Raw genomic sequence first — 20,581 nt, forward strand, 5'->3', positions numbered from 1 at the left:
CGAACCTAGTTTAAAGCCCTCCTCACTAGGTTAGCCACTCTGTGTCCAAATAGGGTCTTTCCCATCATAGAGACTGGACTGGAATATTGGTATAGAAGGGTACAGCTTGCTCAGGAAGGACAGGCAGGGAAAAAAGGGAGGAGATGTTGTCTTATATATCAAAAACTTATACACTTGGGCTGAGGTTAAGATAAAATAGGAGACAGACTTGTTGAAAATCTCTGGTAAGGATAAAAGGGATAAAAAATAAGGGTGATGTCATGGTAGGGTCTACTACTGACCACCTAACCAGGAAGAAGAGGTGGAGGAGGCTTTTTTTAAACAACTAACAAAATCATCCAAAGCTCAGGACTTGGTGGTGATGGGGGACTTCAGCTACTCAGACACCTGTTGGGAAAATAACACAACAGGGCGCAGATTATTCAGCAAGTTCTTGGAATGTATTGGAGACCATTTTTTACTTCAGAAGGTGAAGAAAGCCATTAGGGGAGAGGCTATTCTAGATTTGATTTTGACAAATAGGGAGGAACTGGTTGGGAATTTGAAAGTGGAAGGCAGCCTGGGTTAAAGTGATAACGAAATGGTCGAGTTCATGATTCTGAGGCCTTGTCGACACTGGCAAGTTTCTGTGCAGGAAAGCAGCTTTCTGTGCTGTAACTCGCGAGGTTACACACTGCCCAGCCACTTAGAGCGCAGAAACTGCGCAGGTGCAGCGCTGTAAAAAAACCACTCCGGCGAGAGGCGTACAGCTTTCTGCGCTGGGGGTACAGCGCCAGTGTAGACACCGTGGCAATTACAGTGCTGCCATTGGCCTCCGGGAGGTGTCCCACAATGCCTGTTCTTGCCTCTCTGGTCATTGGTTTAAACTCCACTGCTCTGCCCTCAGGTGACCAACCGTAAGCCCACCCCTTAAATTCCTTGGGAATTTTGAAAGTCCCCTTCCTGTTTGCTCGGTGACGCATGCAGTGGTCTCGGCGCATCTTTCCAGGTGGCCATGCCTGCTCCACGCACCAGGCGATCCCCCGCTTGGAGCAATGCTGAGCTGCTGGACCTCATCAGCATTTGGGGAGAGGAGGCTGTCCAGTCCCAGCTGCACTCCAGCCGTAGGAATTATGACACCTACAGACAGATTTCACGATGCATGACAGAAAGGGGCCATGACTGGGACACACTGCAGTGCAGGGTCAAAGTGAAGGAGCTGCGGAACACCTACCACAAGGCGCAGGAGGCAAACCGCCGCTCCGGCGCTGCGCCCACGAGCTGCTGGTTCTACAAAGAGCTGGACATGATACTCAGTGGCGACCCCACCTCCACTGCGAAGGCCCCTGTGGATACTTCGGTGGCTCGCGTGCCAGTCGAGAGTGGACTGAACCAGGAGGAGGAAATCTTGGACGAGGATGTGGAGGGGGACCCAGAGGCAGAGGACAACTCGGAGGTCAGAGATGAATGCAGCCAGGAGCAATTCTCTACCCCAGAGGAACCTAGCCAGTCACAGCAGTCGGATTTTGGCGAAGCGCAAACAGGAGAGGAGGCCCCTGGTAAGTGGATTTGATTTTGGGAATCACTGAGTTTTGGGGGGCAGGACTACAGAAAGCAGGCTTGTGTCTGTATGATGCGTGTACCACAACATGCCTAGTCTGAGTGGCAGAAAAAACGGTTACTCACCTTTTGTAACCGTTGTTCTTCGAGATAAATTGCTCGTATCTATTCCAGTTAGGTGTGTGCGCACCGCATGCACGGCTGTCGGAAACTTTTCCCTAGCAGCTACCCATCGGGCCAGCTGTGGAGCCCCCTGGATTGGCGCTGGTATGGCGCGCTATATACGACCCTGACGGCCCGACCCCCCTTCAGTTCCATCTTGTTGGCTACTCCGACAGAGGGGAAGGTGGGGGGGAATGGAATAGATACGAGCAACACCTCTCGAAGAACAACAGTTACAAAAGGTGAGTAACCATTTTTTCTTCTTCGAGTGCTTGCTCATATCAATTCCAGTTAGGTGACTCCCAAGCCTTACCTTGGAGGTGGGGTCGGAGTATTGCCGACCAAAGTACTGCTCTGCTGAAGGCCGCATCGTTCCTAGATTGGTGGATGATGGCGTAGTGCGACGTGAAAGTATGCATAGAAGACCACGTCACAGCCCTGCAGATTTCCTGGAGAGGTACTTGGGCTAGAAAGGCTGCCAATGAGGCCTGAGCCCTCATGGACTGAGCCGTGATGGCAGGCGGAGGAGCCTTCGCCAAGTCATAACAGGTGCGGATACAAGCTGTGATCCAGGGGTAGGTCCGCTGGGAAGAGACTGGCAATCCCTTCATCCGCTCCCCTATAGCAACGAACAACTGAGTTGTCTTTCGGAATGGCTTTGTGCGCTCAATATAGAAAGCGAGCGCCCTCCTAACATTCAGCGAGTGCAGCTGTTGTTCTTGAGGGCTGTTGTGTGGCTTTGGATAAAAGACTGGCAGGAAGATGTCCTGGCTAATATGGAAGTGGGGCACCACCTTAGGAAGGAAAGCTGGGTGAGGTCTAAGTTGTACCTTGTCTTTATGAAAAATCGTGTACAGGGGCTCAGAGGTGAGGGCCTGCAGCTCAGACACGCGTCGTGCCGAGGTGATAGCCACCAGAAAAGCTACTTTCCAAGAGAGGTAAAGGAGTGAACAAGAAGCTAAGGGCTCAAAAGGAGAGCCCATGAGCGGGAGAGGACTAGGTTAAGGTCTCAGGCCGGGATGGGGGGCTTTATTGGGGGATGTATTTTCTCCAGACCTCTCAGGAAACATCCCACGATGGGGTTAGTGAACACCGAACGCCCAGAATCGGCTGGGTGAAAGGCCGAGATGGCCGCGAGGTGGACCTTGAGAGAACCAAATGCCAGATGCTGGTCCTTTAGGTACATAAGATACTCCAGGATACAAGGAATGGGAGCCTGGGATGGGAGCACCTGCCTTTGGGCGCACCAGCTGGAGAATCTCTTCCATTTTGCCCTGTATGTGGCCCTAGTAGATGGTTTGTGGCTTTCCAGAAGCACCTGCCTCACTGGATACGAGCAGGCAAGCTCTGCCTGATTCAGCCATGGATTCTCCAGGCCGTGAGGTGGAGAGACTGAAGGTCTGGGTGAAGGACGCAACCTTGGTCCTGTGTAATGAGGTCGGGAGTGAGAGGTAGCTATATTGGTGACTGGACCATGAGGGTGGGGTACCAGCAATGGTGAGGCCAGGCTGGGGCCGCCAAAATGATGTCCTCCTTGTCCCTGCGGATTTTGAGGAGCAGTTTGTGGATCAGCGGAAATGGTGGGAAGGCATATAGCAGCTGCCCGGACCATGGGATCATGAATGCATCTGCGACCAAGCCTGGGCTGTTGCTCCTGAAGGAGCAAAAGGTTGGGCACTTCCTGTTGACCTGTGTGGCAAACAGGTTGATTTGGGGAAACCCCCAACTACAGAAGACAGAGTGGATGATGTCCGGGCGAATCGACCACTCGTGTGTGAGGAAACGTCTGCTCAGACTGTCCGCCAGCACGTTCTGAACGCCCGGCAGGTACAAAGCCTGGAGGAGAATGGAGTGGGCTAGGCAAAATTCCCACAGTAGGAGGGCTTCCTGACAGAGAGGAGACGAGCGGGCTCCGCCCTGCTTCTTTATATAAAACATAGCCGTGGTGTTGTCCGTGATCACCGCTACGCAATGGCCCTGCAAGTGAGTCAGAAAAGCTTGGCAGGCGAGGCGGATCGCCCTGAGTTCTTTGACGCTGATATGCAGAGCCAGTTCCTCTACTTGTCATAGGCCCTGAGTTGTCAGGCTTCCCAGATGCGCTCCCCAGCCCAACGCGGACGCATCGGTGACTAAGGTCAGGGTGGGTTGGGGCGGGTGAAAAGGAACCCCAGCGCCTACCGCGCGGGGATTCAGCCACCACAGTAGGGAGTCGAGGGTGTGCCGAGGGATGGCCAGCACTATGTCCAGACTCTTGCGGCCCGGGTGATACATAGATGTGAGCCACGCTTGCAAGGGTCTGAGTCGCAGCCTGGCGTGTTGAACCACGTATGTGCAGGATGCCATATGGCCTAGCAGCCTGAGACACTGCCTCGCCGTGGTGGTAGGGAAGCTGCAAAGGTTGCTGATTATTTGCGAGAGGGCCAGGTGACGCGTCTCTGGCAGGAACGCTCTCGCTTGAGTCGCATCCAGAACAGCTCCAATGAACTCTATCCTTTGAGTTGGGGTGAGCACTGATTTGCTGACGTTGCGTATGAGACCTAATTGCTCAGATGTGTCTCTGACTATATTCACCTGCGATTCCACCTGCTGACAGGAGCGGTCCCCCAGGAGCCAATCGTCTAGGTAAGGGTAGACATGTACGTGGCGGCGGCGGAGAAAAGCTGCTACAACCACCATGCAATTGGTGAAGACGCGAGGTGCTGTGCAAAGCCCAAATGGGAGGGCCCTGAACTGGTAATGCACCTTGTTCACTATGAAGCGGAGGAACTGTCTGTGAGCCAGGGTGATAGATATGTGAAAATAAGCATCCAGGGCAGGTGTGCCAGTCTCCCGGGTCTAGAGAAGGGATGTTTGTGCTTAGGGAGACCATGCGGAACTTCAAGCTGACTATGAACTTGTTGAGTTCCCACAGGTCCAGAATGGGCCTGAGGTCCCCAGTCACTTTGGGGATGAGGAAGTATCAGGAGTAGAAACCCTTGCCTGTGAGTTCCTGAGGGACCTTCTCCACCACTCCTAGAGCGAGGAGAGCCTGGACCTTCTGGATGAGAAGTTGCCTGTGAGAGGGGTCCCTGAAGAGGGACAGGCAAGGGGGATGGGAGGGTGGGGAATCTGTTTCTTCACTTCAGCAGGTGGGTATTGTAGTTGTAAGAACGCTTGATAGAGATCTTGTAGGTGTTTGTCTCTGTCTGAGGGGTTGGAGCAAATGCAGTTGATTGACAGAGCCAGACGAGTACCCAGAAGTCACCTACTACAGGACAGGCCCAACAAAGAAAGTAACAGAACGCCACTAGCCGTCACCTTCAGCCCCCAACTAAAACCTCTCCAGCGCATCATCAAGGATCTACAACCTATCCTGAAGGACGATCCCTCACTCTCACAGATCTTGGGAGACAGGCCAGTCCTCGCTTACAGACAGCCCCCCAACCTGAAGCAAATACTCACCAGCAACCACACACCACACAACAAAAACATTAACCCAGGAACCTATCCCTGCAACAAAGCCTGTTGCAACTCTGTTCACATATCTATTCAGGGGACACAATCATAGGACCTAACCACATCAGCCACACCATCAGAGACTCGTTCACCTGCACATCTACCAATGTGATATATGGCATCATGTGCCAGCAATGCCCCTCTGCCATGTACATTGGCCAAACCGGACAGTCTCTATGCAAAAGAATAAATGGACACAAATCAGACGTCAAGAATTATAACATTCAAAAACCTGTCAGAGAACACTTCAATCTCCCTGGTCACTCAATTACAGACCTAAAAGTGGCAATACTACAACAACAAAATTTCAAAAACAGACTCCAATGAGAAACTGCTGAATTGGAATTAATTTGCAAACTAGACACCATTAAGTTAGGCTTGAATAAAAACTGGGAGTGGATGGGTCATTACACAAAGTAGAACTATTCCCCCTACTGTTATTCACACCTTCTTGTCAATTGTTGGAAATGGGCTATCCTGATTATCACTACAAAAGCTTTTTTCCTCCTGCTGACAATAGCCCACCTTAACTGATTACACTCGTTATAGTTGGTATGGCAACACCCATTTTTTCGTGTTCTCTGTGTATATATATCTTCCTACTGTATTTTCCACTGCATGCATCCGATGAAGTGGGTTTTAGCCCATGAAAGCTTATGCTTAAATAAATTTGTTAGTCTCAAAGGTGCCACAAGTACTCCTCGTTATTTTTACAAATCTTTAACTGTCCTGGAACCCCACCTCCTCCTGGGACCTTCCCTTCCCCATCTCCCACAATGCAGATGTGGTTTTTTTTGTTTGTCTCTCTCCTCCGGTGTTGTTTTTTAATAAAAGAATTGTGTTGGTGTGAAAGCAATCTTTATTCCATTAATTGAAAGCAAACAGAGCCCTGCAAAACAACAGGCAATTTTCTTAAACCTTCATAGTGCATCATCTACACCAATCACAATCACTTCCTAGCATTACAAGCACTGCACTCCCGAGCACAGCAACAAATATTAGTGGCTTTCAGCTTCAAATTGCTGCCTCAAGGCATCCCTGATCCTTATGGCCCCGCACTGCACCCCTCTAATAGCCCTGGTCTCTGGCTGTTCAAATTCAGCTTCTAGGCGTTGAGCCTCAGCGGTCCAGCCCTGAGTGAAGCCTTCACCCTTCCCTTATCAAATAGTATGGAGCGTACAGAACGCAGCTATAAGCATACGAATATTGTCATCGGCCAGGTCCAGCCTCCCATATAGGCAGCGCCAATGGCCAAAAGCACACTCAACAGTCATTCTACACTTGCTCAGCCTGTTGTTGAACCACTCCTTATGGCTTCATAAGCCACAGCATTAAGGGGTAGGCAGGTCTCCCAGGATCACAATGGGCATTTCGACTTCCCCTACGGTGATCTTCTGGTCAGGGAAGACCCAGCTTGCAGCTTCCTGAACAGGCCAGTGTTCTGAAAGATGCGGGCATCATGCACCTTTCTGGACCAGCCTGCGTTAATGTCCGTGAAACACCTATGGTGATCCACAAGCACCTGGAGAACCATAGAGAAATACCCCTTCTGATTAATGTACTCAGTGGCTAGGTGGTCTGGTGCCAGAATTGGAATATGTGTGCCATCTATCGCCCCTCCGCAGTTAGGGAAGCCATCCACAATACAAAGCCATCCATAATGTCATGCAGGTTGCCCAGAGTCACGATTTTTCAAAGCAAGATGTGATTAATGGCCCTGTGTGACGAAGTGGGGGGGTTTCTTGTTTTCTGTGGAGTTTCAATGGTTTGCATGCAGAGGGGGTGGGACTCAGTTTCCCTGGGTGTTACTGGTTTAACGAGGTGAGGGGAGAGGGAGTGTGTTTTGCAGAGGACGTGGGGACCCAGCCGGTGGCCGGGAGGATGGATACCCCAGCGACCGGTGACCTGACGACCTGGTGACCCGGAGGCCCAGCTGAGGAGACGCAGCCGGTTCTGGCCAGTGGGAGGACAATGGGCTGCAGAGTGAGGACCCAGTGACCTAACCAACCGGTTCCAGCCAGAGGGAGAAGCAGGAGAGGAGGCCCCGGTTTACGACCCTGTTCACCTGGAGGGAAGACAATGGACAGAGGCGGGGCCTAGGGCCGGTGATCTCAGAGGCCCAGCTGGGAAGCAGGGGGGCTCTGGGCTGGAGAGGGGAAGCAGGCAGAGCCCACCTGGATGCAGAGAGACTGGGATGTGCTGGGCTGAGGGAGGCCAGGCCTGAGGGTCAGAGAGTTTCCTGTGCTGTGTTCAACTCTCAATAAACCCTTCTGTTTCATGCTGGCTGAGAGTCACTCCGGTCTAGAGAACAGGGTTGCATCAACCCCTTCGGGGGTGGAGGCCCTGGGGGTCCAGAGCGAGTGGACTCCCTGAGGGGGCCCACGGCAGAGACAGACGTGCTAAGGCTCAGAGAGGTGCGGATCCAGGAGGTGGAGGGGCCAGACCCCGAGAGAGAGTGGACCCCCGAGAAGGGCTGTCTCACTAAAAGGGGCACCCCCATGGACCGCACGGGGCCTGACCCCGAGAGAGAGTGGACCCCCGAGAAGGGCTGTCTCACTAAAAGGGGCACCCCCCACGGACCGCACGGGGCCAAGAGTGGGCACGGTCTGTGAGTCCGTGACAACGTGGTGTCAGAAGTGGGATGTTTCGCGGATGCACCCTGTAGACGTTGGCTGCGGGCGCAGGCGCTTTGCAGTGAGTGGCTGCCAGCGATAGAACGAGGGTATTGAACGGAACCAGCCTGGAAATGGCCTAGAACCAGCTCCGTAAGAGCGACCTGGCACATCTCTGCAGGGAGAGGGGGCTGAGCGTGGGGAGGCTCACTAAGGAGCGGCTGATTACTCAGCTTGTAGAGAATGACCCGTCTGAGGCGCAGGCTCCAGACCCCGGGGGGGCTCCCGGGGTGCCCGGAGAGCCGGGGAGTAGCCGTGGGGGCAGTCTGTGTAGTGACCGGGAGTGGGTCAGACCTGACTCCCCAGTCAGTACAGGGAGACCCCCGTCGGGTTCCTCCCTAGAGGAGCTGCGGAGATTGGAGCTGCAGCTGAAAGTAAAGGAGCTGGAGCTAGAGGATCGGAGGCTGGTGGACAGAGAGAGAGAACGAGCGGACCGTGTAGAAGAGCGGAAGCATGAGTTGGAGATGGACGAGAGGCGGGCCAAGAGGGCCTGCCACGGGGTAAGTGGGGAAGGGCCCCGAGACGCCAGTGGTGTGGGGAATCTAGACACCAAACTGCTGCCCCAGTTCAAGGAGGGGGGGATATTGATGCCTACCTCACAGCCTTTGAGAAGGCTTGTGAACTGAACCAGATTGACCCCGCAGACAGGCCTCGCTGGCTGACCCCCCTGCTGGGTCCCAAAGCCATACAGGCGTTCAGCCAAATGGATGGTGTTGAGATGGGGGACTACGACCTGTTCAAACAGGCTTTGCTGCTGAAGTTTGAACTGACCCCCGAGGCGTACAGGAAACGGTTCCGGGGTGTGCGCAAGGCCTCAGGTGTCTCTTACAAGGAGGTCACCAACGTGCTGGGGGAATATCTCCGCAAGTGGGGGAAGGGCGCAGGGGCCACTACCGCAGAGGATGTGTATAACCTGGTTGGGTTGGAGCAGCTGTAGGACATCTGCCCTCCGGACCTTACGATGTGGCTAGTGGACCGGAAGCCCAAAGATCTGCGCCGTGCAGGGGCGCTGGCAGATGAGTTCATGGACAGTAGATCGGGGGTAGGGGGGAGACCCACATCAGGGACTCATAAGGGGAGTCACCCTGAGCCCTCTCAAAGGTGGGACTCCAGGAAGCCCAACTCAGGGGTACCCGGGACTGCCGGGGTGGGGCGACCCCCTCGTGGGACTTGAGGGACATGAGGTGTAATTACTGTGGCCTAAAGGGGCACAAGGTGGCCCAGTGCCTGACGATGAAGGAAATGGGAGCCAAGCAGAACCCGCGGGGTGTTAACTGGGTGGAAGCCCACCGAGAGGGGGCACCGCCGGGCCCAGGGGCTGCAGTCGAGAGGGCCGTGCCAGGGGGAGGGGACCGCCAGGCCAGGCCAGCAGGGGAAGGCTGGGCCCCAGATCCAGAGCACCCGTACCCAATCCGCCGGGTGAGCGTGGGACAGGCCCCGGGGAACAATCGCCACATCATCCCCATTGAGGTGGGGGGAAGACGTGTCCAGGGGTTCTGGGACACGGGTGCAGAGGTGACGCTGGCGCGGTCCGAGGTGGTGGACCCAGACCAGCTAGTGCCCGATGCCTACCTGACCCTGAGGGGAGTGTTTGGGGCCCCCGTCAAGGTGCCTGTAGCGAGGATACACCTGAAATGGGGGGCTAAGGAGGGACCCAAAGAGGTTGGGGTGCACGACCACCTGCCTACCGAGGTGCTAATGGGTAATGACTTGGAGAATTGGCCGGATGACACTCATAGCGCCCTGGTCCTTACCTGGAGCCAGAGCCAGCGAGGGGCGCGGGACCTCCCGAGGGGGGGGGCTGAAGCGCCAAGGGTAGGGCTCGACAGGGCTGGGCCGGAGCCTCCGTCCCAGGGTGGGGAAACTGAGGCGCCACCAGCCAGGGCTGTAGCCTCAGACCCAGCAGCTGAATTCCAAACGGAGCTGCAGGTGGATCCCTCCCTGGAGAAACTGAGGGCCCTGGCTAGCCACGACAGTGCAGGATCCCAGGGGGAGGACCGCCGGGAGCGATTCCTGTGGGAGAGGGGATTCCTGTACCGGGAATGGACTGGTTCAGGGCGAACTGAACCTTGGAAAGGCGGGAGGCAGCTGGTGGTTCCCCAGAGGTACCGCCGCAAACTGTTGTTCTTGGCCCACGATATCCCCCTTTCGGGGCATCAGGGCATTCGGCGCACCAGGCAGAGGCTGGCCTGGGGTCTTTGACGCTGTCCTACAGTATTGCAGGACCTGTGACTCCTGCCAGAGGGTGGGAAAGGCCCGGGATAAGTGTAAAGCCCCGCTGAGACCTTTGCCTATCATAGAAGAGCCTTTCCAGAAGGTGGCCGTGGACATAGTGGGGCCCCTCAGCAGGGTGACCCGGTCAGGGAAGAAATACATCCTGGTGGTGGTAGATTTTGCTACGCGCTACCCCGAGACGGTGGCCTTGTCCTCTATCGAGGCAGACACCGTGGCAGACGCGCTGCTGACCATCTTCAGCAGAGTGGGGTTCCCCAAGGAGGTCCTTACAGACCAGGGGTCTAACTTCATGTCGACCCTGCTCCAGTGCTTGTGGGAGGTGTGGGGTCCGACACACCTGGGCCTCAGCCAACCACCCTCAGTCCAACGGGCTAGTGGAGAGGTTCAATGGGACCCTAAAGAGGATGCTGAAAACCTTTATGGACCAGCACCCACAGGACTGGGACAAGTATTTACCCCACCTGCTGTTCGCATATCGGGAAGTGCCCCAGGAATCCACAGGGTTCTCCCCGTTCGAGTTGCTGTACGGAAGGAGGGTGAGGGGTCCCCTGGACTTGATGAGGGCCGAGTGGGAGGGAACGGCCTCTCCCGATGGGGAATCAGTGGTAGAGTATGTCCTGACTTTCCGGGAAAAGCTCGTGGAGCTCACGGGCTTGGCTAGGGGGAACCTAGCAAGGGCCCAGAGGAAGCAGAAGGTCTGGTACGACCGCTCAGCACGTGCCCGCTCATATGCTACCGGGGACCAGGTGATGCTCCTCATCCCCGTGAGGAAGAACAAGCTGCAAGCGGCCTGGGACGGCCCCTTCACGGTCATCAGACAGGTAAACGAGGTGAACTATGTGGTGGAACTGTCCAACCGGGCTCAGAGCCACCGGGTGTATCACGTCAACATGATGAAGCCGTACTGGGACAGGGAGAAGTTGGTGCTGGCTGTGTGTGGGCAGTGGGAGGAGAAAGGAGAGGACCCCCTGGTGGGACTCCTCCCTGAGGCTGGGGCTAACCCCTCGCTAGAATCAATTCCCCTCTCAGACCAGCTAACCCCTGCCCAGCAGGCAGAGATCAGAGCCGTGCTGCATTCATACCGGCAGCTGTTCTCCAGCCGGCCTGGGCTCACTAACCTGGCTGTCCACCGGGTGGAGACGGGAACCAACCCTCCCATCAGGTGTTCCCCATTCAGGGTCACTGGGAAAACAGCCCAGGACCTGGAGAGAGAGGTCGGGGACATGCTGGCTTTAGGGGTGATCCAGCCGTCCGCCAGTCCCTGGGCCTCACCCGTGGTGCTGGTCCCCAAGAAGGACGGGTCGATCCGGTTCTGTGTGGACTATCGGAAGCTCAATGCCATTACTGTGTCCGACGCCTACCCCATGCCCAGGACTGATGAAATCTTAGACAAGATGGGGGGTGCCCGGTACCTCACTACCCTGGATCTTACCAAAGGCTACTGGCAGGTGCCTTTGGACCCGGAGGCCAGGGCGAAGTCCGCCTTCACCACACCAATAGGGCTCTTCGAGTTCCTGGTCCTGCCTTTCGGCCTCAAGGGGGCACCTGCCACCTTCAGCGCCTGGTGGATCAGGTACTAAGGGGGATGGAGGGCTTTGCACTAGTGTATACTGATGATATCTGTGTCTGTAGCCAGACCTGGGAGGAACATGTGTCCCAGGTGAAGAGAGTGCTGGGTCGCCTCCAGGATGCAGGACTGACCATAAAAGCGGAAAAGTGCAAGGTTGGGATGGCAGGGTACTACCGGAGGTTTGTGCCCCACTTTAGCTCCCTGGCAGCTCCCCTCACGGAGCTGTGTAGGAAGGGAAAGCCGGACAAGGTGGTCTGGACCGAGCAGTGCCAGAGGGCTCTCTGTGCGCTGAAGGGGGCACTTATCCAGGGCCCGGTGCTGGTAAACCCGGATTTTAACAAACCCTTCCTGGTGTTCACTGACGCCTCGGACACAGGGCTGGGGGCGGTACTGATGCAAACTGATACTAAGGGGGAGAAACACCCCATTGTGTACCTAAGCAAGAAGCTGCTGCCCCGGGAGCAGCACTATGCGGCCATAGAGAAGCAATGCCTGGCCATGGTGTGGGCCCTTAACAAACTGCAGCCATATCTATTTGGGCGGCGCTTCACCGTGTACACCGACCATTCGCCCCTGACGTGGCTGCACCAAATGAAAGGGGCTAATGCCAAGCTGCTGAGGTGGGCCCTGCTCCTCCAGGGGTATGACATGGAGGTGGTCCATGTGAGGGGGAGTGCCAATGTTATAGCGGATGCTTTATCGCGGGGTGGGGACCCTGAACTTCCCCAGGTCACTGGCTAAGTGACCCTGCTCCGTTCAGCCTCGAAGGGGGGCGAGATGTGACGAAGTGGGGGGGTTTCTTGTTTTCTGTGGAGTTTCAATGGTTTGCATGCAGAGGGGGTGGGACTCAGTTTCCCTGGGTGTTACTGGTTTAACGAGGTGAGGGGAGAGGGAGTGTGTTTTGCAGAGGACCGGAGAGAGGACGTGGGGACCCAGCCGGTGGCCGGGAGGATGGATACCCCAGCGACCGGTGACCTGACGACCTGGTGACCCGGAGGCCCAGCTGAGGAGACGCAGCCGGTTCTGGCCAGTGGGAGGACAATGGGCTGCAGAGTGAGGACCCAGTGACCTAACCAACCGGTTCCAGCCAGAGGGAGAAGCAGGAGAGGAGGCCCCGGTTTACGACCCTGTTCACCTGGAGGGAAGACAATGGACAGAGGCGGGGCCTAGGGCCGGTGATCTCAGAGGCCCAGCTGGGAAGCAGGGGGGCTCTGGGCTGGAGAGGGGAAGCAGGCAGAGCCCACCTGGATGCAGAGAGACTGGGATGTGCTGGGCTGAGGGAGGCCAGGCCTGAGGGTCAGAGAGTTTCCTGTGCTGTGTTCAACTCTCAATAAACCCTTCTGTTTCATGCTGGCTGAGAGTCACTCCGGTCTAGAGAACAGGGTTGCATCAACCCCTTCGGGGGTGGAGGCCCTGGGGGTCCAGAGCGAGTGGACTCCCTGAGGGGGCCCACGGCAGAGACAGACGTGCTAAGGCTCAGAGAGGTGCGGATCCAGGAGGTGGAGGGGCCAGACCCCGAGAGAGAGTGGACCCCCGAGAAGGGCTGTCTCACTAAAAGGGGCACCCCCATGGACCGCACGGGGCCTGACCCCGAGAGAGAGTGGACCCCCGAGAAGGGCTGTCTCACTAAAAGGGGCACCCCCCACGGACCGCACGGGGCCAAGAGTGGGCACGGTCTGTGAGTCCGTGACACCCTGCACACTTCCATCAACACGAGTCCAATGGTCGACTTTCCCACTCCGAACTGGTTAGTGACCAATCGGTAGCAGTCTGGAGTAGCTAGCTTCCACAGTGCAATCGCCACGCACTTCTCCAACGACAGGGCAGCTCTCATTCTCATGTCCTTGCGCCGCAGGGCTGGGGCGAGCTCATCACACAGTTCCATGAATATGGCTTTCCTCATGCGAAAGTTCTGCAGCCACTGCTCGTCATCCCAACGTGCATGACGATGTGATCCCACCACTCAGTGCTTGTCTCCAGAGCCCAAAAGCAGTGTTCCAGTGTGGTCAGCACCTCCGTGAATGTCACAAGCAATCTAGTGTCGTAGCTATTACGTGTGGTGAGATCAATGTCGCACTCCTCTTGCCTTTGTAGTTTAAGGAGTAATTCCACTGCCAATGCCACGTGTTAGTCAGAGCGAGCAGCATATTTGTCAACAATGCAGGATCCATTCCTGCAGCCCGAAGAGGCAGGACGCGCAGTACACAAACCATTGAAAGATGGCGCCATATGCGGACGGAAGCACAGGGATTGCTGGGATGTGAAGCAATGCATCACGGGGCATTGGGACAGGACCCAGGATGCCCCACGACCCCCCTCCATGTTCCCATAACTCTTAGCGGCAGAAGAGAAAGAGGTGCTCTGTGGGATAGCTGCCCAGAGTGCACCGCTCCGAATACCACTGCAAGTGCCGCAAGTGTGAACACGCTATTGCGCAGGCAGCTGCCAGTGTGAACACACAACAGCGGTTTCCCTTCAGTGCTCTCTGAGCGGCGCTGTAACTGCCGGTGATGTAACTCTGCCAGTGTAGACATGCCCTAAGGAATGGTAGGAGGGAATACAGCATGAGAAAGACAATGGATTTCAAGAAGGCAGACTTTAGCAAACTCAGGGAGTTGGTAGGTAAGATCCCATGGGAAGCAAGTCTAAGGGGGAAAAACATTTCAAGAGAGTTGTCAGTTTTTCAAAGAGGCATTATTAAGGGCACAAGAACAAACTATCCCACTGCGTAGGAAAGATAGGAAGTATGGCAAGAGAGCACCCTGGCTTAACCAGGAGATCTTCAATAATCTAAAAATCAAAAAGAGTCCTATAAAAAGTGGAAACTAGGTCAAATTACAAATGATTAATATAAACAAATAACACAGGTATGTAGAGACAAAATTAGAAAGGCCAAGGCACAAAACGAGATCAAACTAGCTAGAGACATAAAAGGTAACAAGAAAACATTCTACAAATACATTAGAAGCAAGAGGAAGACCAAGGACAGGACAGACCCATTACTCAATGAGGGTGGGGAAGGGGAACTATAATAGAAAATACGGAAATGGCAGAAGTGCTAAATGACTTTTTTGTTTCAGTTTTCACCCGGTGCCACTGCCTGACCTCATGCTCTGCTTCTGGAAACTGCTCCTCTACCCTCTTGTGCAGCTGCTTGAAGGCCACCCTCATGATAGCGGGACACTTCTCCACTGAGCCGATGATGGACTCCATGATGTCACTCAGGTAGCCCTTCAGGAGCTCCTGGCTGCTCTCCCGCACCTGGGCCTCGGACAGGGAGCCCTTGAAGGAAATCCTCCTGGAGAGAAACCCAGAGAAATGCACATTAGCTACCAATCCACGTGAGCCTGTGCTGGGCAGTCTAGCTCTCTCGCACTGTTGCTTTTGTTGGCATACAATCAACATTCCATATCTTGGCCGGGCTGAAAGGCTGCAGGGTCAGATTTAGGTCCATTGCTTTTAAATGGAGGATTTTGCAGACTGGAATATTGATGTGGCTACTGAAGTCAGTGCAGGGGCTCCTGTGTTATTCCACATCAAATGTCACCCCTGGCTTTTTTTCTCCTTGTAGATTTTTGGATTGACGATGCATAACTCTCAGGTAGGGGGAAGTGGGGGAGGGGATAGTTGAGCATGGGGAAGGCAATTTGCAATGGTGGGATAAGCACATCAGCTGGATGCTTCTGCTAAAAAGCTGATCAGCTGTGAAATAGTGAACAAGTTGACATTTGGGTCACCATTATTAGGTTTCAGTGTTAATGCCGGCTTGGGATGCATGGGGCACTGTGCTGCTGTCTGAAAAATTGGGTCTCAGGCTCCAGACTGAGGAGGGCAGCACTGCACCAGGTACTCTTGGTTGGAAGGTTTTCCTTGCAACCGTAAGAGCTAGAAACTCACAAATGTGTTTCCAGAGGTGCTGAGTGCTCACAGCTCGCTCTAGCGGATCGGGGGGCAGGGGGGGGGGGCCTGCATGCGTGCGCTCGGCACCTCTGAAATTAAGGCTTTTCTTTAAAAAAAAAACCATAGGCTTCTGGAGCCCACTGACCTGGGAAGGGGGAATTCTGTGGACACAAAACACACCCAGGCAGGGTCTAAGCACTGGGTTTCCTGGCGGCCAGGTTCAAGCATGCAGCAGCTCCGAGGCCAGGAAACCCTTTTGTCTTGCTAGTGCAGAACACAGAGCACAATGAGCTCCCAGGGCCAGTCCCAGCCTGCAGCGTCCTGGTCAGAGTGACCTTTTGCTTAGAGCGAAGCTGGGCGCTGCAAATCGTGGCTTCAAACTCCAAGGGCTTGCCTGGGCCCGGCTCATCTTCACCGTCCATTTTGAGAGATCAAAGCAGGGACCCCCAGCAACTCCTCTCCCCAGCTGGCCCCTCCCACCTGGCTGGCCCATGGATCATCAGAAGCAATGTTGACCCTGAGAGAGGGAGCAAGGCACTGGGCTGGGAGTCAGAGCCAGCAGCTGACTCCAGATCTCCTGTGTGACTTTGGGCAAAGCAGTGCAGCTTCTTGGCTAAACTGGGGCAATCCTGTCTTGTCTGGGGGGCAGGGACTGCCTGCTGCCTCTCACTGTGTCTGTACAGCTAGCCCACCAGCACGCCATTCAGGGCCACACCCAGCTCAGCAAACTCCATCGTGTCACTGGCACAAGACTGTCATTGGCATGTGCCTTGCACACGTGGCTGAAGTCCATTCATACTGATGTCACTAAGAACGTACTCTGGATGCCCTAAGGGCCTTGTTCCTGAGTCCCCTAAGCCCACATCCCCACACAAACACCCCGCTGGGTGTGGCCAGCACAGCTCAGAGATGGAGACTCATCATGGAGGGGCAACTCCCTGATGACACAGTCCTTGTGCACCATTCATCAAGGGCGAGTAGCCTCCTCTCTGCTCCAGCATCCCTGACATGGTGTTGCTTAGCAACCAGCAAGAGCTGTCTCTCTCCTGGGAATGTCACTGTCTTGACTCCTGGGAGGAGGACTGGGCTGGCTTGTGGGGTTCCAGGGACAGCTGGGGTCGCACAGGGAAAGCCAAGCATGATGCCTTTGGGTTTGGATCTGGGAAGGCCGGCAGGGGTGAGGATGCTGTAGGATCCCACTGGCTCAGGTGCAGCGAGACTCTGCTGGACTCAGTTCCCCTGCTGAGGTAGGGTCACCACACTGGGCAGATTGTGGGAGTCGATAATCTACAGACCCGCCTGTGCCCCTCGCTGGTGGAGAACTGCTCACGCACAGATGCAGTTTGTTATTCAAAATGCTCAGCCGCTCCCTCCACAGGCTCTGGGGTGCTGGAGGCCACCCAGCATGCTGCGGGGTGAGTGGCTTAGACACTCCCCTGGGCAGGGGATGACTTTACTTAGAGCTGATCAGTGCTTAGCACACCCTAAATACCCACAATAACCCCGCTCCTGCGCCAGCCCCCCACCCCCATGGCAATGGGGCTGGGTGAGTCCTCCCCACAGGACAGACATGTCTGGGGATAGGGCTGGGGGGCCATTTTTATCAGGAGAACCATCCCCTGATAACCCTGCAGTCAGCAGCCAGGTGTTCAGCCGGCGAGATCCGTGCCCCCCTCTTAGGGCATGTGATTGGCTGCTGCCCTGTGCTGGCAACCCCTTGCCCTTCACCTCTCCCCAGAAGCAGTGGTCCCTGGGCTGGTTCAGCATCACTCAGCTCTCCAGAGACCCAGCTCCTTCCACGCCCCAGCAGCTTGCCCCTGGCAGGCCCCTCGCATGGGCGCGGAGTCAATTCAGTGCTCGCCTGATGGCGCCGGAAAGCAGAAACGGCAGTTTACCAAGACCAGATGCAGCAGAGGCAGGTGCAGGGCGAACTCCCCCACCCACTGCCCCACTCCCCCAGCCCAGCTCTGGGGGGAGGCTGATCACTACTGATAACGGCGGAGCCCTGCCCTCTAGTGGCTGGGCTGAGACCTGCCTGCTCCTTTCAGACAGGCCACTAGGCTGCAGCTGAGCTGGGAAGGGCTGAGCCAGCAGCCCAGGGATCGGGATGAAAGGACGGCTGGGCAGAACCCAGCACCCATCTCCTCTCCGGACAGAGCAGCATCCTGACAATGCAACACATGCCAGCAAGCGCTGCTGCAGCCTGCTCAGAGCCGCCTTCCCCTCCGGAGAAAGGCTGAACTCCCCCGGCCAGCGCTCGGGGCGGGAGCTGCTCTGGTCGATCTGCGCCACGTGGGCCCCTCCTGAGTCACCTGGATGGCCCTCTGGAAGAAGGGGAGTTCATGCCACAGGCACTGGAGGACAAAGGGTTAATTTCTTCGCCTTCCCCCTCCAGTCTCAGCATGGCAGCAGAAGAGGGGGAGTGAGGTGACCTCAAAGTTGCAACCCAAGAATCCATCACAATTCCCTGGCTGGGGGGATGCTGCCCTGCCTGTGTGTATGGCCCCCCGAGGCCATTCACATGCTACTGGGTTATTTTTAGAGGCATAAATCATTCTCAGACTCACTTTTCTGTGCTTTAATTAGCACTGTTAAGTGTGAAAAACGAACTGTGAATTACAGCAGCTTCCATGTGTCACTGGTTTCCTGATTTGCCATTTCTAATTGGAACGCGCCCAACCCCACACCCACACCCGAGCCAGCGACACCGCTCGCCCCTGTGCTCTCCTCTCAGCTACACCCGGCTCCCCCATGCGCACACCATGAGCATCCAAGGCATCGAGTTCCCCCCGTCCTCTCACTCATCGCCGGACTCACATGTTCCAGCACAGCCGCCCGGCCCCATCCCAGCCCCTTCGCTCTGCTCTGGGGTCCATACTTGCCCTAAGACTACAGCAGGAACCCCTGGCCTAGAGCAACCATGGTGCCTCCACCAGCCACGCAACCATGGCAGTGTCCCCACAGTGGTTATCCTAACCTGATGCAGCGTGGCCCCCAATCCCACACACCAGGCCCCATAGCAGCACCAATCACAGCTCCCCCTGACAGATCATAGAATGATAGAACTGAAAGGGACCTTGAGAGGTCTTCTAGTCCAGTCCCCTGCACTTGTGACAGGACTAAGTATCATCTAGACCAGGCCTGCAGAACATACGGCCCGCGGGGGGTGAGTAGGTGGGCTCACTGTGCAGCCCGCGGGGGGGGCTGAGTAGGTGGGCTCACTGTGCGGCCCGCGGGGGGTGAGTAGGCAAGCCAACGGCCGGTTGGCTGGCCGGTGGGTGGGTGGGCGGGGTGGTGAAGGGGCCAGTGGCAGGCTGGAGAGTGAGGGTGAGCCAGCGACAGGAGGCGGGGGCAGCGGCAGAAGGTAAGAGGCCAGGGAAGTGAGCTGGTGGCAGGGGAGGAGGGCTGAGGAGGCGAGCGGGTAGCGGGGGGTGAGTAGGCGAGCCGGGGGGGGGGGGCTGAGGAGGCGAGCGGGCGGGCACTGGTGGGGGGGCAGGTGAGCCGGTGGTGGGGGAGGGGGTAGGTGAGCCGGTGGCGAGGGAGGGGGGGCTGAGGAGGCGAGCGGGCGGGGCGGTGGCGGGGGGGGCAGGTGAGCCGGCGGTGGGGGAGGGGGGGCTGAGGAGGCGAGCGGGTGGGCAGTGGCAGAGGGTGAGTAGGTGAGCCGGGGGGGGGGGGCGAGGAGGTGGGCAGTGGGGGGGGGCAATTGAGAGAGGGAAATGGCAGAATGCCCCTGAAGGTCCCAAATGTTCAAGTAACTGCCCCAGGGTGGTAAAGAAAACTGGGTCATTAAGGCTTGACAGTCTCTGGGGGGAACCACTGCTAATCCCAGGACCAGACAGGCTGCTGTGTTTGGATCAGGGGTTCTTCAACTTTTTCATAGTGTGGAAAACTGGTTAATGCAGGGACTGCCTCATGGGTTCATGTGCCTGTTGTCACTGCAGGAACTGCTTCCATGGAAAAGCCACCTTAGGTAGGGTTACCATTCGTCCAGATTCCCCCGGACATGTCCGGCTTTTTGAGCTAAAAATAGTGTCCGGGGGGATTTGTAAATGTCCGGACTCCCCCCCCCCCCCCCCCCCCCCCATGCACAGCGCGCACGGCTAACAGGGCAGCCGGCCGGATGGTGCCACTTACATGGGGCTCCGACAGCCAGAGAGAGCCCCTCCTCCTCTCCCCTGCAGCTGAGATCACTCCCTCCCTCCCTCCCTGCATTCGCAGATCGCCTCCGGCAGTCTGGAGCTCCTTCCCCGCTCCCCAGAGTGCCGGGACGAACGGCTCAGGCCGTTCCTGAGCAAGCTCACAGAGACATTAGGCGAAGGCCAACAACAAGGGGGCCAGGGGGTCGGAGAAGGGACAGGGAGGTTCTGGAGGGGGCAGTCAAGAGACGGGGGGGTCGGGAGTTCGGGGGGGGGGGCTTTCTGGGGGTGGGGGTGTGGATAAGGTTTTGGGCAGTCAGGGTACAGGTAGGGGGTAGGGTCTCAGGAGGGGGCAGTTAGGGTGGGGGGTCTTAGGAGGGGGCAGTTAGGGGACAAGGAACAGAGAGGCTTAGGTAGGGGGTGGGGTTCTGGAGGGCAGTTAGGAGCAGGGGTCCCAGGAGGGGGCAGTCAGGGGACAAGGAGGGGGGGGGTTGGGAGTTCTGGGGGGGGCTGTCAGGGGGCAGGGGTGGGGAGAGGGATCGGAGCAGTCAGGGGACAGGGAGCAGAGGGGTTTAGATGGGTCAGGAGTTCTGGGGGGGGGCTGTCAGGGGGTGGGGAGTGGTTGGATGGGGCGTGGGAGTCCCAGGGGTCTGTCTGGGGGTGGGGGGGTGGATAAGGGTTGGGGCAATCAGGGTACAGGTAGGGGGTAGGGTCCTAGGGGGCCAGTTAGGATGGGGGGAGGGTCTCAGGAGGGGGCAGTCAGGGGACAAGAGGCAGGGAGGCTTAGGTAGGGGGTGGAGTCCTGGGGGGCAGTCAGGGGACAAGGAGCGGGGGGAGGGTTGAGGGTTCTGAGGGGGGGAAGTGGGAGGGGC

At 56.7% G+C, this 20,581-nt stretch overlaps 1 protein-coding gene across 1 annotated transcript in view; it reads right to left on the bottom strand.

The window, feature by feature from the left end:
* RASAL1 (RAS protein activator like 1) overlaps positions 1 to 20,581 on the bottom strand; it is a 131,121-nt gene that overhangs the window by 22,321 nt on the left and 88,219 nt on the right. The window contains exon 13 of the mRNA XM_065417590.1: positions 14,779 to 14,971. Coding sequence (XP_065273662.1) covers positions 14,779 to 14,971 — 193 coding nt within the window. The remainder of the gene's footprint in view (positions 1 to 14,778; positions 14,972 to 20,581) is intronic.

The sequence above is a fragment of the Emys orbicularis genome, chromosome 16 (genome assembly GCF_028017835.1).
Source record: "Emys orbicularis isolate rEmyOrb1 chromosome 16, rEmyOrb1.hap1, whole genome shotgun sequence".
Lineage (NCBI taxonomy): Eukaryota > Metazoa > Chordata > Testudines > Emydidae > Emys > Emys orbicularis.